The sequence below is a fragment of the Helicoverpa armigera genome, chromosome 9, assembly GCF_030705265.1.
Source record: "Helicoverpa armigera isolate CAAS_96S chromosome 9, ASM3070526v1, whole genome shotgun sequence".
NCBI classification, from domain to species: Eukaryota; Metazoa; Arthropoda; class Insecta; order Lepidoptera; family Noctuidae; genus Helicoverpa; species Helicoverpa armigera.
In genome coordinates, this window is record NC_087128.1 from 3,306,714 (window position 1) to 3,319,036 (window position 12,323).

The 12,323-nt window shown below is 35.9% G+C and overlaps 1 protein-coding gene across 1 annotated transcript; it reads right to left on the reverse strand.

The window, feature by feature from the left end:
* Positions 1-268: 268 nt before the first annotated feature.
* Positions 269-6,737, reverse strand: LOC110371528 (cathepsin K). The gene is made up of 14 exons (XM_021327850.3): positions 6,598-6,737; positions 5,498-5,621; positions 5,108-5,207; positions 4,609-4,732; positions 4,136-4,262; positions 3,838-3,953; positions 3,647-3,755; positions 3,485-3,565; positions 3,178-3,407; positions 2,770-2,896; positions 2,401-2,506; positions 1,121-1,210; positions 791-885; positions 269-605 (listed from the first exon to the last, which is right to left on the reverse strand). The coding sequence occupies exons 1-14, from the start codon at positions 6,653-6,655 to the stop codon at positions 425-427; spliced, it is 1,668 nt and encodes a 555-aa protein (XP_021183525.3). The 5' UTR covers positions 6,656-6,737; the 3' UTR covers positions 269-424.
* Positions 6,738-12,323: the final 5,586 nt, after the last annotated feature.

Below are 12,323 nucleotides of genomic sequence, written 5' to 3' on the forward strand. Positions count from 1 at the left end.
TCACAATTTCACTTTTTGTGATGAGAACATGATAGTTTTGTTTAATATTAGGATAATCACATTAGGACAATATCGTCTACCCTACTTACACACTGCACTAACGACATATTTTTGTCGGATTTGCTTATAAAAAATTAATAAATAAGTTTCTGTACTGTTACAGACTTTTTTTCATCGTCCCACTGCTGGGCACAGGCCTCCTCTCACACGGAGAAAGATTGAGCATTTGAGTTTCTGTAAAGGGTATCAAATAAATGAAAGACAAAAATAATTCAATGAATTTATTGCTTACAAAACTAAATAAATATTCCACGTGCTTTTAAAATTAATTGCTAAATTTTAAAAAAAGTCAAATCAATCGGTGTCATTTCGTCGCCATTATAATCAAGTCAGTCAGTTGAATCATCGATACAGTTCTTAAATCTTAGAAGACAACGTAAGTGGGTTCCGTAGAGACACCACAGATGTTGTCCCTGGAAGAGATGTACATGTAGCCGCCGATACCCCAGTGGGGTCCCCAGGAGTTCTTGAGGATCCAGAAGGTGTCTCCATCACGTTGGCCGTAGCCTACCAGGGTCACTTCATGGTTCAGACGAAGTTGGGAGCTGAAATATGACGGAAGAGATTAGATATTGCAAAACATTGTGCATCATTGACCTTCGTATTTTTTTTCTCCATAATGACTGAATTTATGTCTTGTGAGTTTTCATGCATAATGAAAGAAATAAGAAATCTTTGCAAACTTAAAAATAATAGTTCTTGAAGTGGATAGATATGTATGTAAGCTTACCATTCAGTGTCGTAGAAAACTCCAGAAGAGTATTTAGCGAATGCTTCAGTAACGTGGACAGATACCGACAGAGGTCCATGGTTCACTAGGGCAACCTGAAATTGAAGTTAACATTAATTTTATGTGCATAGATTTTGAGTACCATTTTGAACATTTTATTTAAAACTTTCTGCATCTTTTGACAGACGCAGACAGGACTATTTTATCGTCACTACGCTTTTATACTGTTCTTAGTAGAACACTTTATATACAACTTATATGTAAAAATAATAATGTCTACTGGATTATTAGACCATTTTTCCATGTAGTAATTTTTATATTATTGCTTACCTTCAAAGCTCCAACGCTCAGTGGGGTGACATCCACGAAGCCACGGATGGGGAAAGTCTCGGTCATATTCAGGATGTTGCACTCGCCATCCTGTGATCAAATAGCAAATATTTAAAACACCAACGTAGCTTTCATTTTTTTTTTTATATAACATATTATTTACATTTTTAAATATTAAATATAAAAATAAAAAAACATTTAAAAATATAAAAAATAGGTTGCCACCGATATCGGGCACAGGGTCCAAGGTACCGGTGGTTAGGGTCCCAGAGACAGAAACCTCCTCACAATACGTGCCGTATCAAGGAGTACTGCCTTCTGAATCAGTCCCTTGATCCAGCCGCCCAACGAGAGCCTCCTGAGGTGTTCGTCGAGGCTCTTGGCTATTAGACCATTGGCCGTAATGACAATCGGCACAATAACAGCCGTGTCGACATCCCACATAGCGACAACCTCGTGCGCTAAGTCAAGATATTTTATTTGTTTCTCTTTCTCAGCTTTCACGAGGTTCTCGTCATGCGGGACGGTGACATCGACTATCATCGCGCGGCGCGCTAATCGATCTATCACCACTATATCAGGCTTATTGGCTGAAATAGTCCTGTCAGTGATGATAGATCGTTCCCAGTACAACGTGATATGGTCCTTTTCGAGAACTGGGTCGGGCGCATACCTGTAGTACGGTACCTCAAGATCTACAAGTTTGTATTGCAGAGCAAGCTGCTGGTGGATGATCTTGGCCACTTGGTTATGCCTGTGCAAATATCCACCGTTAGCCAAACGAGAACAACCAGATATAATATGTCTGATAGACTCACCCAGATGGTGACATGCCCGACATATGTCAACCGTCCCGTCTTTCATAATATACCTCCGGTAGTTATTCGTCAGGATAACTTCGTCCATAATTGCACATACAAACCCTTCGGTTTCTCCAAATAGGTCACCGATAGCTTTCATTTTATTATTATGATAACTATGATCACAATCACATCGATTTCATATCAAGAAAATGTCTAGTATAAAGTAATTTTCATCCATATTTTTATGACAAGTGAAAGTAATGTTAGTGCTGCTTATTAAATCAGTTTTTAGATGTATCCACATTTACACCATAACTTAATACCTATTCCTTGCTATCTGCTGTCTGAGTCTTGGAGTGAGAATTCACAAAAAAAGTATAATTTTGGCTGAAACTTTGATCTGACATCGTCTTTTAACCAATTAGTACTAGTCTACCACGTCTTATGTGATTTCTGCTGCGTTCCTTCAAAACATACCTTGTTAGTATATTGTCCGTATTCCGCTACAGTCGGCAGTCCGTATTCCATCATCCACTCGTAGGCCGCGTTGTCGGTACCACCTTCGCAGCCGTAGGCGCCGTAACTGTGAACATTTGTTAAACGTTGATGGTTTCAAGCAAATGCTCGTTATTGGAGTACTTGATTATATTGTAACGCTTTGAAAGTGTGGAACAGGCGTATAATAGTGATGAATTATTATAAAGTTTACAATTCTCACGTATTTCAGTCAAAGCTATTGTTTGGTTTTCCTCTCTTACACAGTTTAAATGATTTTAGAATTTGATAAAAAAACCCCGTATCTAATTGTAAATGCTGTAATTTTAACTGTCTGAATTAGATACATACGCCCAAGCGCAGTCGACAAGAGCCTGGTTGCTCAAAGCCATCAGTTTTCCGCCATTGATACGCGCAAGGGCGCCTTCTACTGCAGCTGTGGTTCCGAAGGTCCAGCAAGAACCGCACTCTTCTTGATCTGTTCAATTAAAAACGGTTGTATTTACCATAACGAGGATATTTATTAGGTAAGAGCTCTATTTCGTGCATTTATCCGCATTCTCAACTATCTTATTAATTCTCGATTATATTATTCTCATTTGTCCAATAATAATACTACTTCTCACACCCAGATAAAAATAATCCTATGTCGTTTATCAGGTTCATTTTCATTGTGTTTTTAAACCAAATATCTCGAAAATCAAATATTCGAAAATATAGTAGAGAATTCGTAGCTATTCGAAGCATAAAGTTACTTACTTTTGATGTTCGACACAAGACCTTCGAGCCTAGCGTCATATTCGTCAGGTATGTCACTGGAGATTTCATTCAGCTTAGCTTCATCGTAAGGGAAAGCGATTGTTCCAACTTTGCCTTCAGGGCGTCTGAGCAGACCCATGTACTTTTTCATTTCTTCGGGTGTCTTGTCAGCGAATTGGTTGATGGCGAGTTTGTAGCCTTTCTTTTGACGATTGTTCTCAAGGACTTGCCTAGAAAGAGAATATGGAATTTAATCTTGAACAAGATTTTTAAAATCTTTGACTTTGACTAAAATAGTTTCACATACCTCATGGACCTCTTGACAAGGCTCCTCCTCATGGCGCGCTCGTTGGCGTCAGAGTATTTCCTGTTGTGGGTCTTCTGGAATCTGAAATTAATCACGTCAGAGATAATTATTAGTTATTCAGAAGATTTTATATACTTTTTAGTCAGTGAAAGAAATACTTACGATTTAAAAACATGGTCGACGTGTTTGTCGTTCTCAGCATCCATGAACAACAAATGTTTAGTCACATTTTCACTATCTTTGGTGTGAGTAACAGCGTCACTGCAACCGTCTGTAAAACATAAAAAATTGTTAAAAACTTCTTATTATTTAGGTACTATAACAAGAAAATATTTTATTTGTTTGATAATTACAGTCTTCAACGTCGAAAACGCTGCGGAAGGAGAAAGCTTTATCGTAATCATAGAAGTCCCAGATTTCATGCTTGTCCTTAGATCCCAACCAGGAGTTGAACTCCAAAACTTCGTATCTGAAAACAATTAACCATATAAAATGGATCTCACCAAAACTATTTTCAAGTAAAATGTTGCTAATGCGTGACCAATGTTCTCCCCAGTCAAAATTTTGGTCAGAGTTGGCATAAAAAGTAGGTGCTTTATTTTTCAAAAACTTATTTTAAGACATGTTTTAAATGAAGGAACAATCTTTTACCTGACAGGAACCCAAGCCTTGTCATCTTCGTTGTAAGTGGCCCAAAGGGTCTGCTCCGAGTCAGTCTGTTCATCCTTCACGTTGTTAACGAATTTGACGCAGTCTTTGTCATTCATCACCTCTTCATCTATGACACGAAAATAAGTGAATAAGATAAGTGTGACAATAATCATGTCCTGTACTTTGAGAGCAACAAAAATAACCATCATTTCCGTCATGAAACGATTATCCTGGCATCATATCGATTACTTTAGGATCTTTGTACCACCCACCCTGGGTTGCACCATTTAACCAAATATAATGGTAACTAAACCATTAACTTCAAGCACAGGCTTGACTATATTTCCGAATTCTGCCCATTGATTCGGTAATTTAACGGCTGGTTATGGTATGGTTATCGTTATAGTTTACATACATGGTGTACACACCCACCTTTAAATCTTTGAAATGTTTCGCTTTTATTTTCAACTTACCATCATACTCAAACTCATCAGTATCAGGCAGAATAGTTGAGGGTTCTACCCTGTCGTATCTCCCTCCTTCCATAGCATTGCACACCACTTCCACTTCTTGGTCCCTTGACGCTTCAGGATGGATCTATATTGAAGAAAGTTGTATAAGAATCACGCTAATTATAAAGGCGAGTGACTATGTTTGTTATTTCTTCACGCTCAAACGGCTGGACTAACGTATAGAGTATTTTTGTCTGGATGGAATTAGGTCTTTTGGGTAGAACGGCGGGAAACGGCTGCTCCTTCTGAATTTCACGAGTCAATTAAACTGAATGATTGATGAAGGAAAACCTGAGGGTTTTGGTTTTAATGTCTCTGACATTGCTTTCGAAAATGTAAGACAGTGACTTCGTAATAGGTTCTTATTTTATTTTTTAATGTGATGATCCTAGTATTTGGAAGCATGTAACTACTAAGCTAAGAAATGAAAAACAATTTTAAATCTTTATACTACACTCGCCTCATACTGCACACCATAACGGAACTGTTTGTTCTTAGATGTCGCAAAAGATTTCACGTTCCCATCGTTGTAATCAATCCTGGATTGCTTTGAAGTTCTCCTAAAATATATCAAACATATGATTTAATTATTGTTATAGTATAAGTTGGCACTGCAACTTTCCATCCTCGGTAGGAGATAGAATACGAGATGGAGGAAAGGAACATAGTAGAAAAGCGAGATTTTCCTTTTTTTAATCTTTCAACTAAAAAATAAACCTAGCCTATTATATATGTATAGACCATACATATTATAAGTTAAGCTAAGTTTATGTTTTAGTTTTAAATTAAATTTTAACTTAGTTTTACTGAAGAAGATTTTGTTAATGTAAAATGACACTAAAAGGCTTACCATACGGCATAGTTTTCAATGACATCGTCAGTAAGCGACAAACGAGTCGCTTTTATCTGGTATTGACTAGGCCATTTCAATTTCTTGCTAGATTCGAGCTTCTTATCTTTAATTTCTCTTTTCACTGAAAATATGAGCAAAACCTGTAGCTTCTAACGTAAAGGATTATATATCAATTTAATGGATGCGTATTCATATGAACCCGCACCAAAAACAAATGATTGCAGGTTACAATAATTCCATAAATTTTCTTTTTCATATCTAGTGTGAAATATACTGATTTGTATAATTGCCTGTATCAATTTTTTTTATGAGTCATAGTTTAATTTAGCAAGCCTTATGATAGGATATGGTCAATGCTGCGTTTGTTAAATAATATAAGATCTAAATGTATGTACCCATATTCGCAGAACTAAATGAATTTGAAATATGTACCTACCGGAAAAATACGCGACTTTTCGCAGGCATTATCTCTTTATTTTACCGGTAGCTCGGCAGCCACGATGACAATTATATGAAAGGTTTACTAAATAAAGTCTTTATTTTACTTTCAATCGCATTTCTATACATGTGTTGCCCTACCTAAGCATGAGGGTTTAATTAAAGGAGCAACAGTGCGTATCAAAGCTCTCGCAGATGTGCTGTCACCCTTAAGACAAAGCTGATAATAATTACGTCTGACGTGTCTATAATTACACAGACACTCTTCTTAACGACTCAAACGACTTAAACACGTAAAACAGTATATAAGTATGTTAAATAATGGATATTGTAATACCTATGCTTATTGAAGTGCAAATTATGCAGTCTATTTTTCTGGAGATCCGAAAATTCTAGAGCTTAGTGTGTAACCAATTTGGATGTTTGGCACATTTGAACCTGACTCGGTTGACAAAGTCGCGGACATCTTAACTTTAACGACTTTACTATTTTTAGCAGGCAAAATATTTTTGGTATCCATTTTCGAAGTGCCTGGTAGCTTTAGCTAAAAATTTCAGCCTGGAGATAATGACACTGATTTTCAAAGGGCCATATTTAATTCCTGGGACAACATTTTTAAAAACTAAAACTATTTATAGAATGAATTAATAAGCACTTACCACTTAAAGCCTGTGTGACAGCCACCAGCCCAAACAACAACCAGACTAACTTAGTCATTGTGAAGCTTCCGCCCCCGTTGGCCTAATAAACTAAATATAAACCGATTCAGCCTTTTATTTGTTCAATATGTGCTAATTAATCCCAATACGAACTAATGGTTTATTTGATAACGGTATTAAACGGTTGTAGAGATTTGTATGGATACGTACCCACCCACATATAAATAGTGTAGGTAAAGTTTGATTATATCTGGCATAGATAAAGCAAGCAAGCATCCACGATTTGGCCCCCGTTCCCTGTGAACTAATTCGTGCAAACGTAATCAGCAGCCTATGGTCCAAATTTTATTGTTATACCCATTGCTATGCCTATACCTACTATAACTACTTACCAAATTTTTATTTATTGCTCTACACAATGTGGTATTGTTTTTTGTATAAATACATACATAATGAAAGAGTTATCTTACACTGAAAAAGCTTTTTTAAATCGGGCCTGTAGTTCCTGAAATAAGCATTCAGTATACACCATATTATTTCGTATCTTGTAGCCAGGCCCCCATGTCATATCCATATATTGACAACCGCAAAAAAGTTGCAATAATCAGCTACCTAAAAATAATGATTTTGATAAATCTCATATCTATTCATGATGTAATTAGGTACTCCAATTTTGCTATCGAAAATGTCGGATTAGGTACATTTTAATTAAACAAGGCTAAACTGATTTTAAAATGCAAATGAGTATAGCCTAGAAATAAATCATGAATGACATAATAATATACCTACCTAAGTATTTCATTTCGTTCTCCCTTTCAGGGCTGCGCAGATACTAGGATCTCAGATTTTCAAGAGGATTTGAGATTTTCCCAAAAGTAAGCTGTACGTAAAGCTCTAGTAAAGGAGTGAGAGTTTCTAGAACAACTTAGGGATTGAAATGATACAAAACTATTGCAAACAGAAACTGCATTATCTATTATAATACTGACATGGAATACAACCACATTTCTTGACACTAAGAAGCTGACGTAAAGGTCTATACTTAGAGGATATAAAAGATGCAATTTATATTCGGCAATAAATTGCATTTTTATCTGACCACATCTTCCACAATACACAAGTTTCAACAACTGGGTCTTACTATCGTAATAAACAATCAATTTTTTACTTGCCACGAAATAACATACAGAATACACATCACCAGTTCAACGAAACCCACCAATCACAAAAGCTCGCGAAAGAACAATGCGGTTGCATTATTCGCAGGTTTTTGTGAGAAAATTCGCTCATCCCGTAAGCCCATCACGTGTCACGTGGAATATTTCTCACGACTGTACTTCTGGTTCCTCTAGTTGCCGTGTATGTGCAACTGGTCCAATTATATGGACGTGGTAACGGAGTAAGGGTGTTCGCGCGAAAGAAAATGCTGTTGGCATCTGAAGATTGTGATGAAATCGAGACAGCTTGGGTACCTACTTTGAAAGGATCCGTGAGGCTTTGTCCATAAAATGAAAACATTCAGTAACATTCAATTTTGAGAGAAGTTGCTATAAAAGCCGTTCAAGATCTTATTTACATTAGAAGAACTATTGATTGAAAGCTTACTAAAGAAATAATGAAATCAATTTTCAGTTTTATTTCTGTAGCCATCTCAAATTATACTAAGAATTCGATAGGTAGGCTTCATACAATAAATTAATAGAAATTGAATTTCGATATCGAGATGGTGTATGACAAGCACGATTGTCTGCCAAATGAAAGGCATTACAATATCAAGGCGTTATCTGTTCTAATGGTACTTATTGCTCCCTTATCTGATGGTATGGCAGTCACCGAGAAAGTCGAGGTAGCAACATTTTAACAGTTAATAATGTTACTTTCACCGCAGTAATAGCGGTCAGTTGGGTTCGCACTGCGCAAGCTATGAGTTAGTAGGCTTGATAAGTGCGAAAACCTAAGAGCATTTAAATAATTGGAGACGCCATCGTAAGCCTTACCCTGTGCCAAAAGTGCGAGACCGGTGGTCGTACTCGTAGGCATAGTACGTTTGGCTGAGCGAGAGCGTGATGATGAAAGCTCAATCCTACTCCATGCGCGAGAAGGCCACAGGCCTAGAAGTGGAACTATAAAAAGGCTGATAATAATGAGGTATGTGTTTGCCTCTCTCCCCGCGCGTAGATAGGCAGACTTTTTTACATAGGTTCCTAGATATTTGTGTTCAGCGTGGTTCCCGTTGGTTTCATGCTCTAACGAGAAAACACACTTTTCCCTACAGAGTCTGAGATCGCGTTGAGAAATCAGTTGCCTATGTGAGAAATTCTAAATGGATCGGTATAATTTATTCTAGTTTTGTACATGTTACCATACCATAGATACTAATTACCAAGTTTCTTTGAATCTATCGTTTTAGCATTATCACTGTGTGTTTAAAGGGATATTTTAGAGTAGGTAGTAGGTAGTAACCACAGGTACTTGTATCTTATACTTCGCCAACTTTTTCAGCCGTTGCGAGTTGCGAAAGCTCTTACTAGCTTACAATATTTTCCTAATCCTATACAACATGTTCAACCTTAAGGTCAAAAATGGCTTACTCCAACAAAATAATAAAATGGAATGTCGAAACAAACATTACATTATGGATATGTTTACTTATCATAATGTGTACGACTCTGGTCAGTTCAAGCATCTCAGACGCCAGTCACTAAAAGTAACTTCGTTATATAAATGCATAGCATAATAAAATAGACCATTTCAATATAAGTCCAATCAAAATTCACGCTCCAACCGCATCCGGTACATTAATAACATAAAAATTAATGAACTTGTCAAAACGAAATTGATATTAAAACCTTCAAGTAACTAGTTTACGATTAAAAACTTTCTTTTGATTTTTATCTTAAACAATCTGGCTGCATGTGCATGATCGAAATTTGAATTTGAATAAAGAACGAGTGCTTATTGTTACCGTATTCCCCGGGGCAAAATGGCCGTACCTCTATATATTTTTGTCTAGCCAAGCTTTTGACTTTAATTGCTCCCTAAGGCTTACGTTTCAAGGCTTTATGACATTAGGTATGCCTGTTGATGAATTGTACGATTATCATAATAACGGGGGCAATAGCTATGATTTAATATCTTGACTTATTAATTTGTGGGTGAGCATTTAAGAGCGTTGTTTGAAAGTTAGGCGCACGGGCAATTGGTGTTCTTACGTCATGCTACGTCATGTGTCAAAGTAACTCATTATTATTTTGTCTGAATTGGAACTGGCTGGCCTTTTGTATGATGGATTCAAATTGCCTGTTGGTATATTTTCTGAAAAACACGATCCGTTTCTTAAATAAAGTCTCAAACGCCTGACAGACAAACACTGAAGCAAGAAAATGTAGTAAAAAAAATATTCGTAAGAAAATATAAGTATGTTACATTGTTAATCCAATCTTAAAGTATCCGAAAAACGCCACCGATTCACGTGAGCTCTGTTTACATGTACTGTTCAATACCACAATCCATAAATATTAATACCATTAAAACTCACCTGCTTTGGTTTCATTACTTATGAATAAAGAGAAAACCTTCATAGACTCAGTAAGACTAATGGATCGAAGGTTCCGTAGCCTGTCAATTTTAACGAAACAGACGAGAAAATGGAACCTATTGTCGAGGTTTTAAAATAAAATTCAAAAATAGAAATAGAATTAACAATATATTTCTTTTTTGACCTCATTGTAAATAAAATAGTTTGAAAAACTAAAAAACACGCTTTTCAAGTGTCATTGTAAATAAAATAGTTTAAAAAACTAAAAAAAAAACATGTATTGTCATCAGAACTCAGAGCGTGTGCAAAATTTCATCTTAATCTTAATTAGAAGTGAAGCTAATATGTAGGTATAAGCGTGTTAAAAAATACGTCTTTTTATAACTACAAAATAATATTACGAACCCTTTACAAACGGACCTCTAAAACGTGAGCAATAAAACCTAACACCTAAGCTTTAGTTTCCCGCTGAGTTAATTTTAATAGGGCCATATATTATTTTCTTACAAACTGGTATACGTACGCTTACTTATGCTGTCTCCACATAACTCCGCTAATATGGGAAATTAATTAGATATCGCATTCCATACAGGATTTTTTAAATGACTATGTTTAAATATATAAAAATAATGTGGTGTTGATTAGAAAAAAACAGGCAAGCTTCTTAACTTTTCACTTAACTGAACGAAATTAGAATACCAATAAGAACTTGGTAACATTTTCGGGAAATTGTTTTTTTTTTTTTTTTAGATGCTGAAAACGTCAACGACAAAGCTAGACGCATATTCAAAAGATTGTTCCTACAAAGAAAAACCCGCAAGAAACTCCAAAGATATGCTTATAGAATAGAAGAAAAAATGGGTGAATGTGGCTGGAAAGTACCTAGGTACAGTTAACAGGGCGTGTAACTTAACCCGATAAAATTTTTATTACGGATGTAAGTATAAAGTTGTCGCAAGGGTTAACAATAATATCCCACAGCAATAAGTAAATAATGAGGTAGTTACAAAGCGTCGTATTAGCGTTTTATTGATGTTCCGAGTCACGGCAATAAACCGGAGGCGTGCATAAGTGCATAAATATGGGAGTACATAAACAATTCAAAGAACGGAAGGATATTGTGAACCTTTCTGTTGAGCGAGTAATTGAGATATCATGCGTTGAGCTTGAGCAGTTCATTGTAATGAGTGTATATGTTACCGGCCGAACCCGATTTTAGGACAAACCAGTTTTGCCTAGGCTCAACTAGTTCTTCCTGTACGCGTTAGGATTAACTAGTATAGCCTAGTCCAAACTAATTTGTCCTAAGCCCGATAGGACGGACCAGTTTAGGCTAGGCAAAACTAGTTGATCCTAATATCAATACGCACACTCTAGGATAAACTGGTATAGCCTAGTCAAAACATATACATATCTAAAAGTCTAAATAAATAGATGAACTAAATAAACTACTCCGTGTTTAGAAAAATAATCATCTTTATTAAACTATAATGATTCGTCGTTATGGATAAATTGATAATACGAACAATCATACTACATATATGTAGCAAACTAACAAATAATAGGTAAGTATTTTTTCATCCCACCATCTCGGAAAGAGTAGTTTTACCCTTTGATATCTGAGCGCAAAAGCTGTTTTTATCCTCTAGAGCGGCAAAGTGATTTAAATTTGGAGCATCGTGTGCAATACTCCTTGTGACAATCTTGATAAGACTTTTCAAACAAATACATATTAAACAAATAAAATACTGCTTAAAATAATTATTCAATTAATTAAGTCATATTTATTATTGTTTTTACATACATTTTTAACCTCGTTTCATTTTTAAACTGAGTTTTCAAATAAATGAACTTTAATAGGTACTGCTTTTTAATTTGATACTCATATGTGCGCGCCATTTTGTTTTTTTGCATTTAGTAATTTCCTCGATGAGGTAGGATGAAAAGTTACGTGTTGCACTCGAGTGCAAAGATTTTTCACCTTGAGCTCTTTTGATTCCCTCGCTATCGCTTGCTCGGTCATCAAAATTGAGCTCGCGGTTAAAAAGCAACTTTGCAATCTTGTATAACAAATAACTATTTTTTAAGAGAAGCAATAATCAAATCTCAAATTAAAATTGTTGTCGTTAAAAGTTATGGATAATGATTGGTAATACAAAGACATAGGCCATACCAGTTTATCCTAGAG